Source organism: Agelaius phoeniceus, chromosome 8, assembly GCF_051311805.1.
Source record: "Agelaius phoeniceus isolate bAgePho1 chromosome 8, bAgePho1.hap1, whole genome shotgun sequence".
Lineage (NCBI taxonomy): Eukaryota > Metazoa > Chordata > Aves > Passeriformes > Icteridae > Agelaius > Agelaius phoeniceus.
This window is the reverse complement of record NC_135272.1, coordinates 33,148,879-33,174,515: the sequence shown is the minus strand read 5'-3', so window position 1 is coordinate 33,174,515 and position 25,637 is coordinate 33,148,879. Positions and strand designations below refer to the sequence as shown.

The 25,637-nt window shown below is 46.5% G+C and overlaps 3 protein-coding genes across 4 annotated transcripts; 2 read left to right on the top strand and 1 right to left on the bottom strand.

Annotated features, from left to right (window-relative positions):
- The first annotated feature begins 49 nt into the window (after positions 1-49).
- TMEM59 (transmembrane protein 59) lies at positions 50-8,162 on the top strand. 2 transcript variants are annotated; one of them, XM_054638127.2, is made up of 8 exons: positions 50-285; positions 2,234-2,339; positions 4,471-4,565; positions 4,767-4,919; positions 5,194-5,281; positions 5,585-5,666; positions 6,381-6,489; positions 7,197-8,162. In XM_054638127.2, exons 1-8 carry the CDS (start codon positions 97-99, stop codon positions 7,350-7,352), a joined length of 978 nt encoding a protein of 325 aa, XP_054494102.1. In that variant the 5' UTR covers positions 50-96; the 3' UTR covers positions 7,353-8,162. The 2 variants fall into 2 exon arrangements, with proteins under 2 accessions (XP_054494102.1, XP_054494101.1); XM_054638126.2 differs by having other exon boundaries at positions 5,582-5,666.
- Positions 8,163-12,158: 3,996 nt separating this feature from the next.
- LDLRAD1 (low density lipoprotein receptor class A domain containing 1) lies at positions 12,159-17,411 on the top strand. Its single transcript, XM_054638802.2, has 6 exons — positions 12,159-12,179; positions 12,523-12,637; positions 14,150-14,284; positions 14,606-14,743; positions 15,238-15,366; positions 16,065-17,411. Exons 1-6 carry the CDS (start codon positions 12,159-12,161, stop codon positions 16,208-16,210), a joined length of 684 nt encoding a protein of 227 aa, XP_054494777.2. The 3' UTR covers positions 16,211-17,411.
- A 1,538-nt stretch (positions 17,412-18,949) lies between these two features.
- On the bottom strand, positions 18,950-25,561 carry LRRC42 (leucine rich repeat containing 42). Its single transcript, XM_054638682.2, has 8 exons — positions 25,426-25,561; positions 24,055-24,542; positions 21,818-21,949; positions 20,666-20,784; positions 20,215-20,303; positions 20,018-20,131; positions 19,781-19,865; positions 18,950-19,427 (listed from the first exon to the last, which is right to left on the bottom strand). The coding sequence occupies exons 2-8, from the start codon at positions 24,525-24,527 to the stop codon at positions 19,171-19,173; spliced, it is 1,269 nt and encodes a 422-aa protein (XP_054494657.1). The 5' UTR covers positions 24,528-24,542; positions 25,426-25,561; the 3' UTR covers positions 18,950-19,170.
- Positions 25,562-25,637: the final 76 nt, after the last annotated feature.

Here is a 25,637-nt window from a genome sequence, read left to right as displayed (position 1 = left end):
TGCCCCGCGGCGCGGACTACACCTCCCAGCAAGCTCCGTGACGGGCACACCTCGCGAGAGGCTGCTGGCGGCCGGTGCCGGGGCGGAGGAGCGAAGATGGCGGTGCGGCGGGGAGGCCTCGCCGTCCTCCTCCTGCTCCTGCCGCTGTTCCTGGTGATCCAGGCGGGAGCCGCCTCGGGACAGCTCCCCGCCGCCTCCTCCGAGGCCTTCGACTCCGTGCTGGGCAACACGGCATCATGTCACCGCGCCTGCCAGCTGACCTACCCCCTGCACACCTACCCCAAGGTACGGGCGGGCCCTTCCCCGCACCTGCGCCGCTCCCCTCCGCCTCCCCGGGGCTGGAATGGCCCTTCCTCTGCCCCTCTCCCTCTGCAGCTCCGTCTCTTCTCTAAAACAGATACTTCGTTGTATAAATAGATGGGTGGGCTGCCGCTTGACAGCGAAGCGCTGTTGTCAAAGTACAGCTTTGTCAGTGCTGGGGCTTTTGTGGGTTTGGGGCGTTTGGCTGCTCTTTTCTTTTTCTTCCCGTTCCCAAAAAGGCAGCTGTAATTTGGCTTGGGCTGCTCCATATTTTGGGCAGTGCTGTGTTCGTGGCAGGGCAGAGATCCTGAGTCAGGGCGCCTGAAGGGTGAAGTATAAATGATGACAAACAAGTAGCTCGTCAAAACCTTCACGGGAACTTTTTATCTCATTATAAAACACTGGAATTGTGTCTGAGAGGAATTTAATTTCATCCCCCCCAGGGTTTGCTGTTGGTTCATGCTTGCATGCCTTTGAACTACAGGCTTAAATTTGGAAAATCCGAGATCACAAATCTCATATTTCCTTGCTCTTTGTTGGCAATAAACTTCATTGTCAGTTGCAGCTGTGTGGCAGGTGGAACTCTTACCCCGTATTTGGGATTTCATAGGAAGGCAGCAGGCAAGTGGAGCAGTGCCAGGATCCGGTAACAGGGCTTTGTCTGCTTCCCCATGGAATTCAGATGGATTTTGTAGCTGGAAAGTAACAGGGAGTTGTGTGGAATATGATTAAATTTACACAGCTTGTTTTGGTGTATTGCACTTCTGAATTTTGTTACTTTACTTTTTGAATAAGAGTTCTCTCATGTGTTGTTGGAGCTGTTCACTAATACAATCACATCTTTTACATTTAGTGTTTGTTCTGTTTGTCACAAAACTGCTGGTGGAATTGAAAGAAATTTGTTTTAGTTGTGAGTGGAAAATAAGACAAACTTCATTGGGACTCTGATGGAAAGATACCGGTACAGCTCATTTATCTGAATATCAAATTACAAAACGTTTTCTGCTCCAGCACCACCCACCTTGTCCGTGTTAGATTTGAGTTTTAGTTTATATTAATAATTTTCTCCTCTTGTGCCTTTAAAGCAGATGAACTCATGGTCTCAGTTACAGTGGCCAGGTAATTTACAACAGGTTGTACAAGAGGTGTGGTGTGTTTGGTTGTTGTTAATTAATTCAGAGCCTGTTTTGCACCTGTGCAGTTTGGGTGGCTGGTGGTTTGAAGTTCTGATTCACGGGTCAGTGGCAGGGTGTGGCCAGTGGGACACTCCTGTCACAGAGGCTTTAATTCACTTCCATCCCCCTGGGGCTGTGGACAGAAGAAATACAAGGTGTAGGATTTCTATATTTGCTTACTTTTAATAGTTGGCAGTGGGGAAGCACTTTTGCCCTTCAGTTCAATATAATAGATCAACATTTGTGTTTGTGGAGCTGTCAGTAGGTAGTTAACCAGGATGCTGTGTAGGACATCAGAAAATAATCTCTTTCTGATAGTTCTGTTGTAGCTCTGATTAGAATCATTAATCTATTTAGATACATTGTATTCCACTGTCAAAATTAGAGGCTTTTGGTCCTTTCCTGCTGGGCTTTACCATTTAAGTTTGAGAATGGAGATTTCCTACTCTTCATAGGGTTAAGCATCAATAAATCTTTTACAGCACTGTCTTAATGTCAAACACAGCATTCGTTTTGCTCATGGGTTGTGGGTCTGGAGTTCCAAAACAGCATTTCCTGCTCCAGGTTTGCAGATAAATCCATGGGTTGTTAGTGCTGCTTGGCTGGTTGCAGCTCATCCTGTTTCACACTGGGCTGGGCTGTACCTCTGGTGGAGGGAAGGAGGACAAAAACACCCAACCAAACATCAAAAAACGTTTTGTTTTGTGACAATTTGTTGTGGCCTGGAGGTTTGCAAGCCTGTCCTTGTGCCTCCCCAGGAGGAGGAGCTGTACGCCTGCCAGCGCGGCTGCCGCCTCTTCTCCATCTGCCAGTTCGTGGACGACGGCGCCGACCTGAACCGCACCAAGCAGGAGTGTGACTCTGGTGAGCCCTGCAGCACCCCTGCAGCTCAGCACACACTGCAGGGCACAGCTGCAGTGTCTGAAAGGGTGCTCTTGAGCTGCTGGCATTCTTTCGATTGTTTTGGGTTTGTTTAACAGCTTCTTAAAGTCTATGTACAGGATATATGGAAAAAGTGTTACAGGAAGGTTGTTGTTTGTGAGTTTCTCCTCAGTGTTGCTGTTTTCCTGAATTTCTCAAGTATCATCAGTGTCTGTAAATAAATTAGAAATGGTGCATTTTACTATAAACAGTTTGTCATAGAAAACACAAAATGCCTGGGGGGAAATCCAGGCAAAAAACTCTTTTCTATTAATAATTCCCTGTGACAATCAGTACCGTTTGCCATTCCTGACAAATTTGTATGTGGAAGTGAATTGTTCAGTGGAGCAAGAGCACAGATCTCACTGTGCCTTGTAACTTGTGATCTGGCCTACATCCTAAGCTTTTCCTGCAGCTAACCCCTTGGGAATGAGGTGCATGTTTTGCTTGGAATAGGCCTTTAAGTCCTGGTTACTTATTCTCTCAGGCTGTCTATGTTAGAGCAAAGATGAAATAGTGAAGATGAAATATAGAATCATTTCAGTTGGAGAAGACCTTTAAGGTCATCAAGTCCAACCATTCCCCCAGCACTGCCAAGCCCTCCATGTCCCCAAGTGCCACACCTCCATGTCCCTCCAGGGATAGTGTGTGATACAAGCCAATTAATAGTGGGTTTGGAATTGTGCAGAACTTTGTTCCAGTAATATTGAGGAAGCTGATTCACAGCTTTACTCAGAAAGGAAAGGCAGGCACTCTCCACCTTTACTACCAATACAATGAAGCACCAGGCCAGCACTCAGGGGAGGCTTTTGTCCTCTCAGTAGCTCCTGAAAGCAAGAGAGCTTGTGGCCAGCTCAGGTAGGGAAGCAGAAAGCCTGGCATGCAGAGATGCTAATGTGTTACAAAAGTGCAGTAAATACTCCAGAAATGGGCTAATGCTCCAGTCTGTCACACTGTGTAGCTGTGATACAGCCTGTCAGTGCAGTTGTCAAACCACACACGACAGAGTGCCATAAAGCAGGGTAATGTAGCAATAGAGCACATGTAGGGTAATGGAACAGTTGCTTATTTCTGGTTTAACTCTTCTTTCTGGGGCTGTTGTCTTTGCTGGCTTATGTTCTGTAATCTGCTGGTGGGTGCCCTGAGTGTTCTGTGCTTGGCAGATCCATCTTGGCTGCTCTGCTCAGTTCTGTCTCTGGTGCTTCCTGCAGACACTGACTTGGTGGCAGTTGTAGCCTGGAATGGCTGCTCAGGTGCCATGAGCTGAGCACTGAAATGTTTACCTGCTGCTGCCATGCTTCCTGCCAGCTTCTTAGTCCTTATGATCGTCCATTTGTTCTTCTGGAAAACTGGGAGAGCTCCTGCCCTCTGTGTTGCTTTCTGGTTGGATTCTTTAGTTCAGGTGCTACTGAAACATTGTCCACCTAAGCTTCAGAATGCTGCAGGGGAGCTGTGCCTGTGTATCATCTGCCTGATTTGTCCATGGGCAGAATAAACTAAACTATTCTCTCCAAATAATTTAGATTTCTTGGCCTTTATGATCTCTAGTGAGCAATTAATAGAAGCTCTCTCTAAAACAAAGAGTTAGCTTCATTTTTCATAAGAAATTATTCCGTAATGCTTTCGGTGCAGTTTCTGTATTAGCAGGAAATGCTCCTTTGATTTTCCTGTGATACCATGGCTTCTGCTGTTACCTCAAAGGCATTTAATGGACTGATGGTCCCTCTGTTCTCTTTAGGATTCCATCTCTGTTCTCTGATGTTTTATGTGATATGTAGAAGAAAGCTATAGTGGTGGTGGGAGGATCAATGAGAGCTTGCATCCCTGAGCTCAGCCAGGGTAACACTGGTGATCATTTGCTCTGATTGCTGCCAGATTTCAACTCCCTGCTCTGTTGAAGCTCTGATTCTGTCATTAGACCTCAGAGCAAATGCTACCCTGGGATTGCCATATCTCCCCCTGCAAAATGGGATTGTCAACTGCTGCTTTGTTTCTGATCCAACTTATACTGAGAATGTTTTCTTAACTAAAATGTAGAATTTATCATCTCATTTGGGGAACTTCTCCCTTGCAGCCTGTACTGAAGCATACTCCCAATCTGATGAACAATATGCTTGCCATCTTGGATGCCAGAACCAGTTGCCATTTGCTGAGTTAAGGCAAGAGCAAGTAAGTAGGTGACATGTTTTTCAAATACCACCTACTTGTTTCTGTTCAGTGTGTGTCTTCTCTTTTTAAAATTTATTCACATGGAAAATAAATCTTCCTAAGGACTGAAATCTAGACATGAGGTGAGGGGTGAGCAAGAATCTAACTTCTGTCCTTTTCATGTGAAAACAAATAGAAAAAATGTTAATGTTGTGCTTGCAGTTAATGTCCCTGATGCCACGAATTCATCTCCTCTTTCCTCTGACACTGGTGAGATCATTCTGGAGTGACATGATGGACTCAGCTCAGAGCTTCATAACATCCTCATGGACTTTCTACCTTCAAGCAGATGATGGCAAAATTGTCATATTCCAGGTGCTTCCTTTTTTCATTGAGGTTAAGGTGTCCTGGCTGCTGACTTCAACTCTGCTTCTTCCAGCCAGAGAAAAAACTCTAGAGCACCATCAAAAGTGTTTAGTTTTTCCTAGTATTTCACTGCCTTTAGGGCCATTTTAAAATTCAAACTGAAAAGAATTGCTCATGTCTTAAGGTTAATTTCTGTAGTAGTTCTGAAAATGTAAATTATCAAAATTATCAATACCAGTGAAAGCTTTCTAGCAGGATCTCCTAACTCCTTATTTTGTTTTAGTCAAAGCCAGAAGTGCAGTATGTTCCACAGCTTGATCAGGACACTGGAGGAGATACAAAAGGAGCCTTGTCGCTGAGTAAAACAGCCTGTAAGTTGTTTTTTGTGCTTTGAAAGAGTAAATGCAAATGTTCCCTGTCATGCAAATTTTAAAAATGGCGTTGCAGGTGGCATATGAAAGCAAATTTTGTGAAAGATATAATTATTTACTGTGCAGAGCGCCCTGCGTACACCTGGCAAAGGGCAGTAGAAACCGAGCTCTGCTCAAATGGAAGCCTGCAAGCTGGGGCTGCTTAAAGCTTCCCTGTATGCTGTGTGTACAGACAGAGTGTGGGGGTGGGTTTGCCCTTGCCTTGCTCTCGTGCCCTCTGTTTGTGCTGTTGTGCCCCAGCAGACGGACGCCCGGGCAGCTCGCAGACCTTCCGGGGGCTCTTCGAGGAGCGAGCCAGCGACAGCTTCTTCAAGTGTCTGTCCATGTACGTATGTCCTGGGCTGGCTCTGCCCCCTGGGAGGGTAAAGGCCTTTCCTCTAGGTGTGCAGCCCTGCTGGCAGGTCTCAGGGTCTCCAAGTCTGTAGGATCAGGATGCACAGCATCACAGTTTTGTATCTGACCATTAGTGCTGCTTTGCTGTGCTGGCCCCGTGTTTTCTGCATGCTGTCCTGCCAACTTTGATTTTTTCATTTCCATTTCAAGTGAACAGCATATTGATAATTTCCTGCACTGTTTTTTGAGTGTGTTCTGGGAACTGTTTAATCAATACTGTGTTTTGCCTGTTCATTAGCTCTGAATGTGTTTTAGCACTCTGTTTTGGGATTGTTATGTAGCACACTGGTATGTCTTGTTTCCAGGCTGAAAATACTCAGTATGTATTTATTAAAACTTACTTACTTTCTCCTTAAAAGTTCCCACATGAAGGATCAGTGAGTTGTCCTGCAGATGCATAACAGAAAAATCTGGTTTTAAATCTGTAAACAGAAGGATTCTTAGGGCCCCATAACAGAATCCTGCAAGTATTTTGTGATATCAAGCAGGCATCAGAGTACCCAGGAGTCTGCAGCGGGCTGTGTAGCTGGAAGGGCCAGAGACTAATGAATTGGCAGGAAAGGCAGTCAGAAATGAGCCAGACTTTTTAGAGGTCCATTGTCTTGTATTCAGTCTATGAAATCTGTCAACATTCTTGTCATTTCAGAAACTCCAGTTGGATTTTAACCACTACGCTCGTCCTGTCAGTGCTGGTGCTGCTCTGGATTTGTTGTGCAACTGTAGCTACAGCTGTAGAGCAGTATGTTCCATCTGAGGTACTGCATTTCAGAACTACAGTATTTGGAATTTATTCATTACATTGCTTTTATGTTACAGCTGTCCAGAGACGAAGAAATATTTGGGGGAAGTTCAGTTGAGAAAGGTTTTCTTGTTTTGTGGCTGTGGATGACAAACCAATTTTGTTTATTTAAATGATGGTTTTATAGCTGAGCATTCTTGCTCATTCCTGTGGCTCACAGGAGCTCTGAGCCTTATTCAGACACGGTGTCTTTTGGTTTGTAGTGCTGTACTCTCAACAACCTTCAGGGTGCTCTGAACAAATGGAGGCTGATTCTCATTTCCCTGGGAATGAAGCTGTTCCGAGGGCTGGGTGGTGTAGGGGGGACCCAGTATGGGTTTAATGCAGGAGGGTCAGTAGTGAGAACAGAGTGACAGCAGAGTTATTGGTGATGTGTATGAGAGCAGAGTCTCATGGAGGGGCACAGGCCAGTGCCTGTGCCCAGAGTCCTGACTCAGTGACTGCACACCAAAGGAGCTGTTACACAAACACTGTATCTGCCTTTCTTCTGGCAGATTTCATACATTTCTTCTGGATGCAAGTCTAGTTCCAGCCCTGAATTTCAGATGTTACAGAAAGCCTTGTGTTGCAGAGCTGCAGCCATCAGAACCTGGAATAATGAAATTCATTTTATTCACAATATGGAGAGTCTTTGTCTTAAAGAACCTTGTTTAAATGTTTCAGAAGCTGAGCATCTATGGAGATTTGGAATACATGAATGAGCAGAAACTCAACAGATACCCACCCTCTGCACTTGTTGTGGTTAGATGCAAGACTGAGGAACATGAAGAAGCAGGACCTCTTCCTACAAAAGTCAATCTGGATCAATCTGCAATTTAAATCCGTTGGATCCCATAGACTAATTCTAACAGAGCTAGAAACTCCTGATTGATTGTGGTGGTTCTTCAGATGAGAAGCTTAGCAGCCAGTCTTTAAATGCAAATAAAGTTGCAAAATCAACAAATGTCATGGGATTCTGCTTTCAGCTAGTAGAGAAGATTCAGACATTCAGACATGAATTTGTTTGTTTCCAGGTATCATCACTTTTCACTGGTGTTTGCTATTGTGTCTTTTTGCTTACAGAAGTTGTAAGCGTGCTTTCCATACTTCTGCCAGGACACTTTCAAACTTACTTGTGTGTTCTAGGATGTAATGTGTACAGTCAGAGTTAGCTTTGTAAAGGTATAAGACATTTTAAGTAGGCAGGACATGCCTTTCTAGTGTTGCACTTTCTGTTGTAGTTAAGAGAAAATATTATAAAATTATCTGCTGAATTTTTTTGTACTTGTTAATGTCCATGCACAAACAACCCTGTCTTCAAAAATAGAAATATATTTTTTCTACAGTGTGGTAATATTCAAGGTGGAAAGCATTTGTGAGGTACTGTAAGCTAGAACTCAGCTTGTGAAAGATGAAAATGTGTTAAAATTTACAGACATATCCCTTCACATGCAGAACATTACATGGTCAGTTATTTTGTCAAACTTTAGCCTTTAAGTCTTAAATTGCTTGTAAAGTTAGCACCTGTGTTTTCTGAAAACTTCTACTTTCTGTTCTTGATTAACTATTCTGGTCTTGTAACTTCATTTACAGAAACAAGTTGATTCCTGAGAAATGAGAGCAGACAAATAAAATTGACTGTATAGAAAATTTTGACTATATAGCTTTTTGCTATGGTTAATTATTGACCACAGCAGGCTCAGTGTGAGCCTGTCTGTAGCCTTCCTCTCATGGGCAACGTGACCTGATTTTGCTGTGATTCACTAACACAGCAACAATGAACAATGTCCCTCATGTCTAACCTATTTTTTGTGGATCTTATTATATGCTGGTTCCCACAGTGTTGGCAGGTTGGGGGTGTTGGTGATTTATTTTAGGGTGTCTGAGTGAATGCTGGCTAGAATGCAGAGTCTTCAATTCACTGTCATTTTTTTGTTGATTAGACAGAATTCCCTCGAAGGTTTAAAAAATGTAATGAAGAACTGTGGAGATTCTGGGGGATACAGTGATATATTCCCCCATTTAAACCTGGCCCTTAAATCGTTCCCAACTTGTCTGTGAGCAGGTGCTTGTGTGAGTGCAGCCCATGGAGCCTTTCAGGGGCCATCAGGCAGGAATGTGCAGAGCCCAGCCCCGTTTCAGATCATTGAGGATGTTTGTTTTCAGCAGGTTTCTATCAGCCTGCAGGAGCTGCAATCTCAGCTCTTAAATTCCAGGTACCTCTTGATGCTGAGCTCTTCAGTGGGACAGCCCAGAGCTTTGGGTGCCAGCAGCCTTGCCCTCTGTGTCGGTGTCACTGCAGGGGCCTGGCTGTGAGAGGGGACAGGGTGGTGTTTGGGGACACTGCAGGCACAGGAGCTGCCTGTGTCAGTGATGCTGCAGCCGCGTTTCTGCCGGTGCAGGCAGAGCCCCGCTCTGCTGGGGATCCAGAGCTCAGTGTGATCTGTGCAACCCTGCTCAGCAACCACTGCCACTGCTGCCTTTACTTCAGGGATTAGTGCCCATCTTAGCACTGTGCTGGTTGGGGTTTCCAGAAGAGACTGCAGCAATCCCCGTTCTCCTAACTGAATAGCTTATGGAAATGTTTGCAAGTCTGTTTAAATGTTTTCCTTTACCATTACACGTGGTTGCAGAGGGAGCAGCTCTGTGCACACGTGGCTCTTTGCCTGTTCCAGCGTGGACAGTAAAACCTCTGTTAGGCTGATGACTTGATTTCACAAAACTTTCTCTTCAAAACTCCATTGCTTACAGCCCTGGGCTCGAGTTAAGCAAACAACTTGTGCTTTCATTGGGTGTTTTGTCTTTTGTTTGCTGTTTAATGACATTTCAGCTGAGTGATCTGTGCAGTGCAGCCAGTGATTCAGCAATGTGCTCTTGGGTCACAGAGAGCTCTGTGCCTGTGGCACTCTGGCACTTGGGACTGCTGCATCCAGAGCCAGCCAGAGCCTGAGGAATTTGGTGAGTGTTGTACTTGTAAACTTGTCAAAAGATCTTCCCTCAGTAAAATCAGATAATAGCAAGTAGTTGAACTGTTTCTCAAGATTTCTAATCTAAATCGACTCTTTAAGCTGCCTTGGCATTTGGCTTTGCAAAATGTCATTTCCTATTCATTTTTTGTTAAATGTTTGACTTACTGACATCTCCATTTTCAGAGGCTGCAATTTGGGTTTGATCTCTGCTCAAAACCACTGTTTAAATGAAGGGCCTTAAATTACTGAAATTGCAGGAGGAAAGCATTTTATATTCTCTTCAGGCACGTGTTCAACTGAACCTGTATCAGGTTTAGAATGGAATCATCTGGACACAAATGAGGTGACCCTCTTAAGTGTGTGCAATTCACTGCTGGCAGAAATAGCCCAGGTACATTTGGGGGAAACTGGGGGGGTTTTTAGGTGCTAGAATTAACAATAACCTTCTATCACACTGGATACACTGATATTTGTTGCCTCTTCAGCTTTTCTGATCTTTGTCAATTTTTTAAAATTATTTTTTATACTTCAGAAGAGCTTCCTTATCTTTCTTACATTGCTGTCATGAACTAATTTTTCTGAACTCTAAGCAGCCTTTGATGTGGGGTAACTGCTCTGAAATCCAACTGCCTGGTTGGCTACAGCTGAGCTTGATAATCCTGGAGCAGGAAACAGATGGTGCTAGATGTCAGGTTGTAGAATCATCAAATTTTTTAGCTTGGAAAAGACCTCCAAGAACGAGTCCAACCATTTCCCCAGTACTGCCAATGCCACCAGTAACCCATGTCCCCAAGTGCCACACGCACATGGCTTTAGGGGTAGCTACTCCACCACTGCCCTGGCCAGCCTGATCCAATGCCTGACAATTCTACAATTCTTCCAGTGAATAATTTTTTTTTCTGCTATCCAATCTAAACCTCCTCTGGTGCAATGTGAGGCTGTTTCCTCTTGTCCTGTTGCTTGTTAATTGGGAGGAGAAGAGCCTGACCAGCCCCTGGCTCCAACTTCTTTTCAGGGAGTACAGAGGGTGAGAAGCTCCCTCCTGAGCCTCCTTTTCTCCAGGCTGAGGCCCCCACCCCAGCTCCCTCAGGTGTTTCTCATCACTCTTGTGCTCCAGAGCCTTCCCCAGCTCTGTTGTCCTTCTCTGCACATCTCTTACAGACATTTGTCCCCAAGGGTGGGTTGACTCCACATTTTAAACTCTTCACTGTAGATTGTTTTGCAGGGTATGCACAGCTGGCCTGCTTTACCTGGCTCTTATACAGGGTTCTTAGCAAACTCCCATAATAAGCTTTAGGAAGACTCAAAATAGTCCTGTATCAAGTCTGATTAGAAACTGAGACTTCCTCTTTAAAGAGCAAGAGATCCAGAATTTAAGATCTGCTTAGTCTGACATTTTTCCACATTGCAGCAGCTGCCCAGACTTGCAGACTGTTTGCTACTTGGCATGGGATGTTTTCACCCAAGATCCTTCTTGAAACAGGAAAGTTTTCTACCACCACCCTTAGTAGTGATGTATTCCTGTGAAAAGCTTCTGTTTTGGACAAATGGGTGCTGCTGTACTGAAGGAGGAGCTCCTACAAGGCTGTGTTTAATTCTGGCTGGTCTGTGAGGACAGGGCTGGCCATGAGGCCATTAACTCAGTATAATTGGGGTGGGTTAGGTGTGGGGGTGGAGAGGGAAGTTGGAGCTGTGGTTGTCCCTCCATGTCAGGCATTATGTGGTGCTTTGAGTCAGCCCAAGGCAATGCCAGCTCAGAGACAATCTGGCTGCCAGCCTCTCTTCCACAGCCCTGGTGAGACTGTCCTGCTTGGGGAGGAGTCATGGCCTGTGGGGTGGCAACAATTTGGAAGCACTTGAGTCCTGTGGACCCTCTTCCTTTATGAGGAACCCAGGCTCCTCAAAAACTTTATGATTTTTCTCCTCACTACTCTCACGGAAAAGCTGCCTGCTCATGAGATTTCATCCTTGAAGCTGTAAAACTCCTCTCTGTGGGAGCTGTGCCGAGACCTGCAGCCAGTTTAGAAGGCTCCAATGTATTTGTAAGTTCATGTTTGCTGCAGGCTGAGCTGCTAAGCCTTCCTGCGGGTCTGGAAATTCAAGCACTCAAGTATAAAAGGACCCTGGAGGATTTCCTGTGCCTGTGCTCATTGCCCAAGCAAGGAAGCTGTTCCAGATGGTTGTACCCTGCACAGCTCTCCTGAGATCTCATCATCTGGCAGGAGCCTGGGCTGGTGCTGCCACAAGGGCAGTGGGACAGCTCTGTCTTGGGAAGGAGGTGTGGAGACAGGAGACTTTCATGAAGATGAGACTTTCATTTCAAGTTCTCACTGTGAAGGGGTTTTCCATGACCAGCACAGGGACAAATGCAGACAGCATGAGCTAGAGGTGAGTGCTTGTCTCCCAACCTGGCAGCAGGGCTTCAGGTCCCTAAATCTCTGTTTACTCTGAGCTGTCTAACGCCCTGTTGCGAAACCATGTTTGAGACATAAGAATGAGAGAGTTTGTTGTTGGCTTCCACTGGGGGCTGGAGCAGAGGCTCAGCACTGCCCTGCCAGTCCCTCCTGCCTGTGAGGTGCTCTCCTTGCTCTCCTGCCTCTGTTGGGTTTGTATCCTGGTAACTTCACTTGTGCTCAGGTGCAGAGAACTCCCTGCAGTCCCTGGAGCTCTGGGAAGCATGAATAAAACTCATCCCCAGGTACAATTCTTCAGAAAAATCCTACATACAGCTGTTACCTGAAGTGCACGTGTTCTTGCCTGTGCTGTCTGCCTGACCTCTTTATCACTGCTTTCTCTGAGATTTTGAGCTGTTTCTCTGAGATTTTGAGCTGTTTCTACTTACCTTGATACAAAAGAAAAGAGTTGATATAAAGTGCTGAGCTTGGTTGGTGTTTGTTTTACAAATGGTTAATTAAGGTTTAAAAAGGGATATGATTGATTGTTTTGGGAATTAAAGGTGGGTCATGTTTGCACCGAGGCAATTTTGCTTGTATGTAACAATAATGTACATGAGGTATTGCTGGGTAAGATGTGAGAACTAGAAAAGTAAAGTTTGTGTGGCTGTGGGATTCTGTAAATGCCTTTTATCCCTTTCCTTCCAGATAAACGGTGATGTAGCTACTTTTGGTTCAACAGAGTCCTTCTCTGGAAAAAGAGGTAATGAATAAAATGCAGAGTTATATTATTAAAGTATAAATCAATGGAAACTATCAATATAATATAAAATACAACCACTATTTATGGTGTGTTTGGACTGACTTTCCCTCTTTTCTGTGTTGGGAAATGTCCAGACTATAAAATTAATAAACTCCAGCTGTTCTGTGTTGGCCTGGAGCTGGCAGTCATATGTACAGTTGTATGATAGGTGATCCTTGTCTGTCACAGAAAGGCTCACAATGAGCTTGCTGTGGCCTTTCCCTATATCTTAATAGCCAAACTTCAGCAAATTTTGTCCATACTCTGAAGGATGAGGTGGGATCAAAGAGAACCAAATAGCATGCCTGTCGTTCAGCTTGCAACATTTTATCACCACTATTATTTTCTACTCAAGTCTGTTTGTTGTGCTTTGTAGTCAGAGGTGTTTTGTGGACACAGACATGCTGTAATTCACCATTTCTCTTCTGAGCTGAAATCTTCTGTGTTTGGCTCCCGCTTGAGCATGACAGAGGGGGAGCTTGCTGGAATCAGGATCCTTTTGCTGTCCCTCCCCTTGAGTTTGAACACTAAAACAACTAAGTAAACACAAAGCACAACTAAGACAGATTAAAAGTTCTTTAAGTTCCTGAAAGCTTTTAAAATTCTAATTAAAGATTTTTAAGTTCAGATATACCAAAATCAATTATACAGGCAGGATTGCCTTAAGGGACTGGTTACTTGTTTCTGAGATGACCACACTGATATTTTTTCCTATTGGTCTGGGAATATGAAGGAATGGAGGGAAATACCCTGTTTGTTTAGAGGCAGAGCTGCAGGTGCAGGTTGCTGAGGTGAGGGTGGGTGCCTGGCATGGCTTTCCCTGTGCTGCCATTGTCTTGCAGTGATTAAGGGTTTGGCCTTTAGCTTCTGCAGTTGGTTTGATTTATGACCCTGACTTTCTGATAGCTGGAGTCCCTGGAAGGTTGCTGTGCCCTGGAGATGTTGTTAGGGAGGGAAAGGGCAGCTCTTCAGCTCCTTCTCACCATTCTGTGCTGATAGTCCAGCCTCATTCCATGGAAGTGGGAGTCCTGGCTGGGGCAGAAAGCCTGAAGTGCTGTCAAATGAAATCTTACCTCGTGGGGAGTTTTGTGATGGGCTCTGGGAGGGCACCTTCCCAGCCTGACACCAGCCTGCCCTGTGTTTCAGTGTCACTGCTGTCCCACAGGGGTTTGGCCTTCATCCCCCTGCATCTGAGCCCACAGGAGAGCTCCATGGAGACGTGGGGCTTGTGCCATTCCACCCCAGTACTCTGTAGCAGCAGCACAAGTTCTTCCACACTGCAAGCAGCAAAATTCCCCTTGAGGATGTGTTTAATGGTGGAGTGTGGCTCTTTAAACTCAACTATCAACCCCTAACCCCCAGCAGCCCCCATGCAGAGACCCCAAAACGCCAGCCTCGTGTCCCTGCACTGTTCCCTTCTGAAACTCCCCAGACCCTTCCTCACTCCCTCACTGTCTCTCTTGCCTCCCCCAGGCTGCTGCCATCCCTGTGGTGCCCGTCCTGGCTGCACACAGAGGCACCTCTGCATCTCTGCCCTGGCGCTGCTCGTCCTCGCAGCCGCTGTGGCCTCGGCGGTGGCAGCCCTGGCACTCCTGCCACGGGCACCAGGTTGTGTCCCCAGAGGGGTTGTTTTGTTGGTAAGGGAGGCAGAAATGGTGCTGCATGAGCACAGCTGTACCAGCTTTGCTCAGCCCAAATGGCCACCAGGCATTCCCTGCTCCACAGGGCTGGGATAACTCTGGGTAGCACTGTTATACTTAAGACTACTGGTGTGGTTTTCAGATTCATGGACCTACCAGAAATTAATCCTGACCCCTGGTTATTTCCAGAACAAAAAATTAATTTCAGAAACTCCCCTTTACTCCCCTTGATCTATTCCTCATATCACAAAAATGCTGGAAAATAAAGGTTTCCTTGCTTTTCTCACAGAGAACCGCCTCTGCACAGCCCCTAATAACAGGACAGGCTTCTTGTGTGACGACAGAGTGACTTGTGTCCCAGCCAGCTGGGTCTGTGACAGAGTCAGCAACTGCAGGAACGGAGAGGATGAGCAGGAGCAGCTCTGTGGTGAGGGTTTTGTTGTGAGCATCCCCCCTGCACTGATCTTCCAGTTGTGAGACAGCAGCCAGGGTCCCTCTAACCCTGCTCTGTGCTTCTGGCTGCCTACAGGAGGAGATGGGCCTGGTAGAGCCTTTGTGGGGCAGATGCTGAGAGATGGCACTGCCCAAAACCTGGCAGGAATGCCAGGAATTAAAGACTCCAAGCTCATCTGATCTTCCTAGGATTTTTTTTTTAACCATGTTGTTGCTTTCCTCCATCAGTGAAGCTGTATGCCTACATGGGTAATTTATTGTTCAGCCACCCTGGGGAAAAAACTAAATAAAGCAGAAACCTGGGGCAGACTTCCTGTGTCCCACCACAGAGCTTCCCCATTTGTTCAAGTTTGTTTGATACTGCAGGGGAAGTGTCCTGGCAGCAGCCTTTGGTGCCTGCCATCCCTGTTTTAGCCAGTGTGTCTGTGTCTGGGGTGTTTAGCATGTCCTCTGTGTGTGCCCCTGCAGGTGACTTGCCCCACAGCCTCCCAGGGTACCTGGTTTTCTACTGCAGCAACCCCAGATCCTGGGTTTATGCTGACCAGAGGTGTAATGGGATGAATGACTGTGGGGACTGCTCTGACGAGTCCTGGAGCTGTAAGTCTGTCTGTCTGTCTGCTGGCGCCTGTCTTTCTGCTGATGGATTGCAGCAGCTTCCACAGGTGTGGTGCTTGTGGATGCTGCTGGAAATGCCTGCAGGCTGGCACCCACCACCGAAACACAAAATAGCTGGGGTGAGGTGTGAGTGTGAGCCGTGCAGGCTCAGTCCCCCTGGCTGCTGAGGCTTCTGTGTCAAAGCCTGGTGGCACCTGAGAGAGGAAAGGATCTATGCTTTGCTCCCAGTCCCAAAAATTGCTCTTCCACTGTGGCTTGCTGATGTGGAGCAGTTTCATCAGCATGTGTGGCTGTTAGAAGTTACCATTCAAACTGGCTTTGGTAGCTGGTCAGCAGATGGGTGGATCTCCAAGCTGTGCAGGAGCTGAGTCTTGCTAAAACGAGCAGCAGATTTGTTCCTAAGTCACCTCCATGGTTTTGGACAAAAAAAAGGGGGGGCAGGGGGGAAATTATAGTTAGTTGTTCTCCTCAGGATGGCCTCTCTGCCATGAAGGTCACTGCAATGTCACACCCTGGTTGTGACAGCACCAAGCCAGTGTCCGCTTTGGCGGGCTCACAGTCACAGGGTTGTCACCAGCAGCTTTTCTGCAGGGGGATGAAAGGATTTTACCCATGGAAGGGAGGAGGGAGGGGGTCAGTGCAGCAGAAGCATTTCAGTTCCCTCTTTTCTGTCCTTTCAGCGGCTGCCTGTCCCCCGTGTGGGCAGGAGTGGTGGAGCTGCAGCCCCGTGCACTTCGAGTTCTGCTCCTGCATCCCCCGGAGGCTGTGCCGGGATGGCATCCAGCACTGCCTGGGCTGGTCCGACGAGTTCCTCTGCCCAGCCTGAATCCTGGTGCCCATCCCTGCTGGGGACAGCAGGGTGCTTCCCACACCTCACCCTGGAGCCTCGGCTCCTGCCCTGCCGCCTGCTTGGGAAGCTCCGGCTGGAGCAAATCCCGCTCACAGTGCAGTGACAGCGACAAATCCCCCTCACAGCACAGTGACAGCGACAAATCCCCCTCACAGCACAGTGACAGCGAGCAGGGCCTGTGGCAGCCCTCGGCTGGACGCTGGCTGTGGGACAGCTGCCAGGAGGCTGAGCCATGTCAAGGTGACATTTCCTTCATGGGCAGCACTGACTCGATGCTGGGCTGGAGAGGCTTCACCAGCCATGGCTGGCACAGCCCTGGGCCAGGGCTTCCTCCTCTCTGGACAGCCCGGGGCCTCAGCAGGCCGCCACACTGAGAGCAGCAGGAGCTGAGCGAGGTGAGGTGAACACACCTTCACAGTCCTGATCTTCACTGCTTCTTCTGTTTGTGTTCAGAACTCATCTGCAGGTGCTTTCAGCAGTGACTTTGAGGGCTCTGTGCTGATGCTCCTGGGACGCTTCCTTGGGAATGCTGTGCTGGGAGTGACACTGTGGGGAGCTGCTGCTCAGGACACCTCCTGCTCTCTTCTCAAACCATAAAGGCCAACACAGAGAGTGAAATTGCATGGAAAACTGGAGAAGTTTTAAGGTTTGGGGGGGATAAATCATGTCCCTGTGACAGAGTAGCTGTCCCTGACAGCCAGGGCAGGGAACCAGCATAAATAAATAACTGCTCCTCACTGAGGGCTGTGCAGTTTTGCAGCAGCAGCAGGCTGAGAACAGCCATGGAGCTGGGATGGGTCTCACTGAGGCTGGCAAAGAAAGGAGGAAAAGGAAGTCTCAGCCTTGGAGCAGAGAGCAGCAGAAAATCGAGTGCTGCTCCCAGGGTGGTGTGGGATGACACTGGATCTGTTTGCTGCTTGTTTTGTTCCTCTGCCAGCAGGGCAGCCAAGCCTTCCAAGCAGTCCTCAGGATATAGGTGTGGACACGACACTGAGCTTTAAGAAAGATGAGGTTTTCTCTGCTCCTCTGAAAATCTCATCTGTGTCTAAAATATCGAGGAAAACCCCACGTTTACAGTGAGTACTCTTACTTTTCTAGGCCCGAAAAACCCCATGAGGTGATCTTCCCACTGCCACCTCAGGTCATAGATATTTAAAAATAAACCCCTGTTCCCTCATTTCTTCTCAGTCCTGTGATCTGCAGCTCTGCCTGTCACTGTAACTCAGATCAATGGTGAATGTTGCTTCTAATTTGTCACTGGGATACAGCTGGAAATCTGAGAGATCTTTTTATAAATATCTTTACAGTATTGTGACTCACACTCTGCCTGGAATGAGATGGCAAAACTCTGCATGGGGGAATGTTAAAGCTGCTTTTACTCACCTGTCTCTCTCCAGGCCTGGCCAGGGTGCACAACTTGTTTTCTCTGTGCCTGTAAAATGTCATCCCAGTGCAGTAAGGATTGAACTAATCAGCTGTTAAAAAAATATATAGGAAGCCTCATGCACAGGGCCCAGGTAATGGGTTTGGTAAAATTAGGATTGGTAAAAAAATGTGCATCTCTCCATGGTCAGATCAGCGTATCAGTGGTGGAAGGGGTGGCCAAAAATTCCATGGTGGCAATTGCACCAGAGACAGCTTGAGGGGGAAGATTGCACATCTTCCTCCCCACTGAGCCACTGTTTTGAATCACAATTTGTGCCATAATTTGTCTCAGTAGAGAGCTGATGTAGTTGTCAGGGGAAGGTATTAATAGCCTTGAGTTTCTGGGAAAAGAAATTAGGATTTGAATGCAAGTATGCCTGTTTTGTTTGTGCGTAGTCCTTTTTGGAGAAAAAATTCAACAGTAAGGAAAAGACAAAGGGGTTTTGTTCTTTATGCATTTCTGAGCTGAAGTTCATTTTCTTGGCCTCTTCATGGTTTCCAAGGATGTGCTGCTTTTTCTTGGTGATGAATTATGGTGGACAACAGTGTAAAAGGAAGAAGCACTAGCAGGGGAAACCTGGAGAAAATCCTTGGCCTCACGAGGCCTAAGAGGACAATGATGAGCACTGTGCTCCTCAGCCAGTTGTGATGGAAACACTCAGGGCAGGAATTCAGTGTTTAACAGTTACCTGCAGCATTATAGCTGCACAGACCAACACAGAACAGGTCTCAGTGTCCAGGTGATTTACAGCTGATCTGCATAATTAATATTTGAATTATAAGTGCCCCTCAGTGTTGTCACTTGGAGAAGCACAGTTAGTGTATTGCAGGCACACTGAAAATGGGCTTTAAATCACAGGATGATCTCAAATGCGGTGAATTTGCTTCTAAGAGAGAACAAATTACAACTCCAGAGCATAATCTCTACAGTAGCCTCATTCCAGCTCTCATTTCCTGGGCTAAAATGAGAAAGAAAAGAGACTTGTGTTCCACTTTGTGCTGCTGCAATGGCTGTTGCTGAGGTGTTACTGCCTCTGCCTCCCTTCCCAGGGGTCTGTGCTCATCCTTTGTGCTCCCTCCCTCTGCACAGCCCCATCAGCACAGCCTGGTGCTTTCAGGCTGAGGCTTCTGTTCTAGCAGCACTGTAAACATCCCATGGCACTGACAAGCCCAGTGCAGCTTCATTTCAGATGAGCTGCAGTGATTTGTGTCCTGCCCCTCGAGAGGCAGGAGAGCAGCAGGGATAGGAGCAGCTCTTTTGGTGAAAAACACCTTCATCAGAAGAGTTAGTTAAGGATGACAACAAAAACTTTATTTGAAAAAATTATTATGTATTGAAAATATACAGTAGCATTACCAACCTTCTTGTCTCTATCCCTCCCCCAGCCCAGGTTACCCCACAGGCATGTCACAGCAACCAGATTTAACAGTACTTTGTCACTCCCTCTCAATATGTCCAAATCCTGTCATCAGCAAGAGAACAACAAACAAAAGACCCACTTCTTTCTGACTCAGTAGGTATTTAACAAATCCCAGTCCTCCACAGTGAGGCACAGATGCTTCTGTTTGGAAGTCCTTTCTCTCTCTTGTTCAGCCAAAGCTCTTTTTTTATTGTTCTTTAATTCATGGCTGCCTGCAACCTCCTTTTTCAAAGGTAAATGGCAATTTTCAACGTTTTCTTTATAAAACTGCAAGTTTCCAGATGCTTTAGTTTCTGGCTCCACCAGTGTGCATTTGACTACTTCCTCTATTCTGTGTGTCTTGCCATCTACAAGCAAAAATATCAAGTTTAGATTTTGGGAAAAACAAATGCATAAATGCATAACTTTGTGGTACAAACTGTTTTGGCCAAGCCAACTTGGAAATGTGCACAGGAAAAAAATACCATTTAAATTTTGGACTCAGAATATTAAGGAAAAAACTCAGTTGTTATATGAGCTGTACTTGAATTATCCAGAAGTTTAACAAATGAAAAAACTCAAGTACATTGTAATGCAGTTACACAAAGGGCTGGAACTGCACACTTGAGATGCTATTTGTACTATAACCCAAAAAAGTATGAGAATAGTCCCTGTAGAAAAGAAAATAAATCAATTCTGTGGTGTCCATGCAGTTACGTACAGAAGTGAAGAGCTGTTACTCTGGATCTCAGGTTGTCCTGGGGCTTCATGGCCTCCAAAACTGCCTGCTCCCACTGCAGAACTGTCTGAAAGAACAAATGAAGCAGTTCAGATGTGTCTTGTAAAACTTACAGAACTATCATTGGAAACAACTCCATCCCTTGTTCTTTCCTATTCACCAATTTTGTATTCTATAAGGCAAAATTTTAGAGAGTAAAATATGTTTAACCCCCCTTACCTGCTCTGCCCATCCCTCTGTTTTGCAGTTACTGTGATCAAATTCTTTCAGAGGCACTTTTGAGTGAACCAGGCCTATCTGCATTTGAAGCCGCTTTATGACAGCATCAACATCCTGGGAAAAAGGGACATAAAGCCGTCAGAGGGCAAGAACACTTTATTACACTTGTCCAGTAAACTTTTTCTGATGGTTTTTACCTTGAGACCTGTCCCAGAAATGTCCAAACAATTCAATTTCTTGAAAGAAAGAAGGTATCCAATTCCCACATCTGTGATTTTAGGGTTACCTGTAAGGTCAAGTAAAGTTAATTAAGTTGCATGATGTGGAAAAGGATTATCAAAATACCAAGGAAGTATTTGTTCCAAAAGCTAATACTGGAACAAAGACTGACCTTCCCCCTCTAATTATCAAAATAGAAATATGTACAATACCAATTCTCAAACTACTAAAAATCTTTATGTAAGTAGCAATTGCCTGAGACCTCAGGTGTGCCCTGTGCCTTCTGGGAGGTTGCTGGTGAAATCCAGGGTTGAGCACTTGGCACATGGCAATCAACCAATTAATGGCATTCCTTCAGTGCTAAGGAGGATAAATTGTTTATCAGAAGGGACACAGGTTCTCTCTGTTGTGAGACCATGGAGCACTTACAGGACAAGTCCAGCACCAGCAGATTGTCCAGCCCCTTTTTCAGCACACGGACGGGCGCTGTCATCCTGCGCAGGCCGGCATCTGACAGGGAGTTGTCCTTCAGGAGAAGTCTCTTCACACTGCCAGCAGAGATACAAACATGGAGTTTATGGTCATTATTTCTGAGAGTTTTGCAAAATGTCCTAAAACTCCATGTCAGAAGGGTCATCCTGTGCCAAGCCCTCCAGGCTCACTGTAAAAAGCAGCGAGGAAGGAGCCTCGGTTAGCAGGAGTAACAAATATCTTTATATTTCCCTGCTAGCTCAACAGAAGCACTGCTTGAGCAGCTATTCCCACAGCTCCAGTGATAAACTGATCCTAGAGCCAAACATTTGCCAACAGAGACAATAAGCTTCTTTATACCCTGAAGTTCTTTATACCAAGGCTGCCAAACTGAAATGCACTCAAAACTAAGAAAAAATGCTTGGCAAACAGAGAGGGTAGATTCGATAAGTGATCATAAGCAATGATTTTAAGAAAATAATGAGGTCTTATAACACTGATTAACAGAACTCAGGAAAAAACATCAAATTGAAGTGCTCTCCTCAGAGCACTTCAAGATAAAACCTTGATGCAAAATGCACCAAAATCTTACAGCAACATAATATCTTTAATTAGCAGTCATCCTACCTAATGCTTCCAAAAATATCTACTTGTCATTTTCTGGTACCAAACAAAATTACAAAATTTACTGTTTTGAGATGTTAACTAACCAAATAATCAACATCCTACTTGCAGAAATCTACATGTAGAATACTAGTTTAGTTAAAAACTTGGCTGATAAAGTTCCCCCTTAGAAGTAGGAAATGTAAAACTGTTCCAAATGTTAAAGATGCATTTCCTACCAAGACCATGAACATTATAAAAAGTTGATATAAAAAATGAGACAGTAAGGTGTCTTGTATAATTTTAGTACTTTTAGGATTCAGTATGTGCTCTGTGTACAATAAATTCTGTATTTTGTTTACCTACAGAACAGGTTTTATGAACAACCAAAATCTTCAACCTTACACTCGGCAGCCTGTGAAACTTCCCTTTAAAGTCTCAGCCTGATTCTTTGAACTGCTCAGTGGTAGGAAAGAAAGTGTCATTTTTAGCTCAAGGAATCGGTACCTAGACAGGGCCTCTTTGGTGAGGTGTTCCAGCAGCTCATGTTCATCTCCAAGTTTACAGTAGGAGAGATCCAAACACGTCAGCTCCCGGAAAGACTTAATTTCTTCAAGCTTTTCAGAGATAACCAGGTATCTGCAAAGCCAAAAAAAAAAAAAAAAAGAAAAGCCCTCAGTGCTCAGGCATGTAAGGAGGTGTCTACATCCCCAAGTGTCATAAGCACAATGCACTCATTTCTGCTAAGTACTATGTGAAAATTGACAGAAATTACCCAGCTGCACTAAGTACCTCTTTATGTGCAGCTGGCACACAACATGTCTGAATTCCCAGTCTTCTCCTTAGATCTCTGTCATGGTTTTGATTTGATGCAAAATATTGGACTAACAAGACTTCAATTTCCAAATATTGCTATTAGGAGCTTCTTTACAGATTATTGCTGTATTATTTCAGGATAATGCAAAATATCCCAGTTTATCATAAGTCAGCTTCACAAACTGCTCTTCCTCAGTGTCTAGGAAGGGTATAGACAAACCCACATTCATCCAGGTTTAAAATCCACCTCAAACAGGAATTTTAAACAGGACAGGACAGCTTGTCAGTGGCAAAATATTTTTTATATGTGTCAATAAAATGCTTGACTAAGGGTAGAAGTCCAGGACTGGCCAGAGCTGTGGCTACACCCTAGGCAGCAGTTACTCAGTGGTTTTTTTTTTTTTTTTAGCTGTGCTGGTTCCTTGCTCTGATTCACTCAGCAGCCACGCAAACATCTGTGCTGGAGCCATTCTGTAGGAGGCTCAGAGATGGGAACAAACCACTGAAGAATGGCAGGCATGAGTATGCAGTAATGAGCACGTAGCCCTCAACACCTCCCTGCAGTCACCTCTTGCTGTCCCTGTGGCTCCAAATTCACTGATCTCTCCTGAATTTACCTCGTATTCCCCATGGCAAGACACACCCTGAGATCAGCATCTTCACTGCATAAACTGGGGGTGATTTTTAATTTGATCCCTCCAGGAACACCTCTTTGTCCATGCATATAAGAGGACCTTAATATCCTCCCAGGGTAATTTTACCCATCAAACCACCCCCCTCACACCCTTTGCCTGTGCAATTTGGCTCTGCAAAAAGCACAACATACAGTCAGAGCATAAGCCAGCTCTTGAGAGAGATTATTAGCTATGGGGGGTTCTGGAGAGAAGAGTGGGCTCTTTTAGAAATAAAATTCATCAGAAAATGCCTTAATGCCTCACTTCCTGGATTTCAAAGACTTGATACTTAACTCAGCTTTCTGTAATAGCAAAAGATGCCAGAAGTAGCTTAATTTCTAAATTAAGCCCATAAAATCATCTGTGCTAGAGATAAAAAGGGAGTAGGTTTAAAGGATAAAACAAAGGATAATTGACTTCTACTCAAGCATTCCTACTGTGCTCAGAACACCCTTGGCACTTCAGATGAATATGCCAGTACTTTGATTTTAAACTGGATAAACCATCCCTTTTTCAAGTGTAGAGATGGAAGAGAAGGGTTCTATTACTGGGAAGGACTTCAGTTAGAAGCAAGGCTTTAAAAACATAATCCAGTTTTAAACTTGGCAAGACTCTTTCAGTTAAAGATGTGGGCATTGAGAAGATGGAAAAACTAGTGCTGTAATCAAGACCTTGTTAAAGTACAGTCAATATAGGGGTGGCAACAACAATAAAATAAGGTAAAACCTGTCTGATTTCAGAGCCTACAACTTACCCACAAGTCTGTATCTTCTTCTGAGCCCCCAAAATGAGACATGACAGCAAGCTTATAGTTAGTAAGCCCAAACAATTTGCAAGGGTGTATTTTATCTGTACAGTCAGCTAAGTGTGCTGAAAAGCTTTTAAACAGCAATTACAGAAACATCCCATGAAATGCCTGAGAAGGCACTAAGCACACAGATTTCCACAAAAGTGCTGATTATTATTGTTAAAAATAGTTGCAGGTTTAATCCTCCACATAAGATCCCCTGTTGGTTGAAATAGATGTAGTCTGCTGCCTCTGTTATGATTTTTATCTTAAAATGAAACCTACAGTTGCACTTGTAGGAAAGGGATGGGACAAAAGGCAGCAAGCACAAGACTCAGATAAGGCTCAGGGCATTTCATTAAAATGAAGTGGTGTTATAAGCCCAAAATGTATTTTTATTTAATTTAACTTAGGGGAACCTTGAAGTGTGCTAGCAGAAGACAAGATTTGTTAGGGGACACACTTACCTGTTCCGCAAGCACAGTGAGCACAGCACCAAACTGCCATAGGCTTCAGTGAACTTCTGCAGAGCTCTCAGTCCTGTCACTGGCTCTGTGAACTTTTGTCTTGCTTCTGCTGCTGAAAAGAGCTTTTCAGCAATCTGCTCTGGGAAACCAATCAACGAGTCAATGTGATCTACATTGTCAGAAATGTAACCCAGCACGAGGCTGAAGAGGGACTTGGCCGAGTAGCGGAGGTTCCCCTCCTTGGTGTACGTGAAGATGAAATGATCAGTCCTCTGCCTCCTTGCCCTATCATCCTCCCTGTTCATGCAAAGCTCCACTGAAAAAGTTCTGGAAAACAGACTAAAAGGTCTTGCTTTGGGAGTGACATTCTGTACGCCGCCTGCACCCTGATTTACCACATGCAGCTTCCCATTTTCACGCACGTATATTGGCCCAGTATCCAAATGGCTTTCTGAATGGAGACAGTACGACATTCCCCTTGACCAGCTCTGCAAAAACAAATCACAGACAGGTGAACAACAGCCACAGAGGAAAACATGACCCAGGGAAGCCCCCAAAGCTGGCAGCTCCCCTTGGAGCCCTGAGCATGGCCACGTAGCAAGGAGGGCAGGCTGTGTGGAGCAGAGCTGTCAGCTGCCTGCCACACACCCCCTCCGAGTGGGAACTGGACCCCGGGCTGGCTGAGAGGCCCGGGATGGATCCCGGGCCGGGAATGGAGATAGGGGCAGCGGGAGAGATGCTGGGGTTCAGTGGGAAGTGCCCCCACAACCAGGCCTGGCTCTGCTGCAGGCAGGAGCAGGAGGAGGAGGAGGAAGAGGAGGGTACATGTCTGACTGCAGCTGGGCAATGGAGCCTGCTGGAAGCTCCCTCCCTGCGAGGGTGGGCATCTCCGGGTGCCCCTTCCCCAGCCGGTGCCGGGGGGCTCTGGTTGGTGAGCGGGGTCCTGGCAGGAGAGCCAGGGGGCAGGAGAGCCCAGGGCTGCCATGGCGAGGGGCAGGGCAGGGACGGGATCCCCTCACCTCCCGGCCTGCGGGGCTGCCGATCGGGTCCTGCGGGGCGGGAGAGGACCGGGCCCTGCCCGAGGGGAGCCGGGGGTACCGGAAAGGATGGGGAGGCAGGTGCGAAGGGATCGGGTCCAACCCGGAGAGGGATCGGGGCTACGATGGGAAGGGTCTGTGTAAGGATCGGGTTATGCCCGGGGCTGAGCGCGCCGTGAGCGGGCACAGCCCCGAGAGGCGCCAGGGGAAGAGGCGCCAGGGGAAGGGGCACCAGGGGAGGGGCATAAGGGCAGGGGGCGCAGGGGGCAGGGTCCCCGCCCGGGCAGGGAGGCCAGAATCCCGCTCGTTCCCCGATGCCCCCTCATCCACCTACCTGCCCCGGGAGGGGCCGCGCCGACAGCCGGGCCGGGGCTCGGCGCTCCCGCCGCCCGTCCCGCAGCGCCCGCGGGCGGCGGGCGGGGCCGCGCGGGGGGCGGGCGGTGGGCGGGGCGGAGCGGGGCACGGCGGGAGCGGCGGGTCCCGCCCGGCCTCCCCCGCCCTGCCAGGGGCGATCCCGGCTCCCTGCACCGGGAGCGGCCGTAGGCG

Excerpts from the sequence above, each read along its gene's own strand:
- TMEM59 (XM_054638126.2), top strand. The coding sequence starts at position 97 with ATGGCGGTGCGGCGGGGAGGCCTCGCCGTCCTCCTCCTGCTCCTGCCG. Across the intron at positions 2,340-4,470 it reads CAAGCAGGAGTGTGACTCTG|CCTGTACTGAAGCATACTCC; the intron begins GTGAGCCCTGCA and ends TCTCCCTTGCAG. Across the intron at positions 5,667-6,380 it reads TTCTTCAAGTGTCTGTCCAT|AAACTCCAGTTGGATTTTAA; the intron begins GTACGTATGTCC and ends TTGTCATTTCAG.
- LDLRAD1 (XM_054638802.2), top strand. The coding sequence starts at position 12,159 with ATGAATAAAACTCATCCCCAG. Across the intron at positions 12,180-12,522 it reads TGAATAAAACTCATCCCCAG|AAAAGTAAAGTTTGTGTGGC; the intron begins GTACAATTCTTC and ends TGTGAGAACTAG. Across the intron at positions 15,367-16,064 it reads CTCTGACGAGTCCTGGAGCT|CGGCTGCCTGTCCCCCGTGT; the intron begins GTAAGTCTGTCT and ends CTGTCCTTTCAG.
- LRRC42 (XM_054638682.2), bottom strand. The coding sequence starts at position 24,527 with ATGTCGTACTGTCTCCATTCAGAAAGCCATTTGGATACTGGGCCAATA. Across the intron at positions 19,866-20,017 it reads CAGAGGGATGGGCAGAGCAG|ACAGTTCTGCAGTGGGAGCA; the intron begins GTAAGGGGGGTT and ends TTGTTCTTTCAG. Across the intron at positions 19,428-19,780 it reads AGTAACAGCTCTTCACTTCT|ATGGCAAGACACACAGAATA; the intron begins GTACGTAACTGC and ends TTTTGCTTGTAG.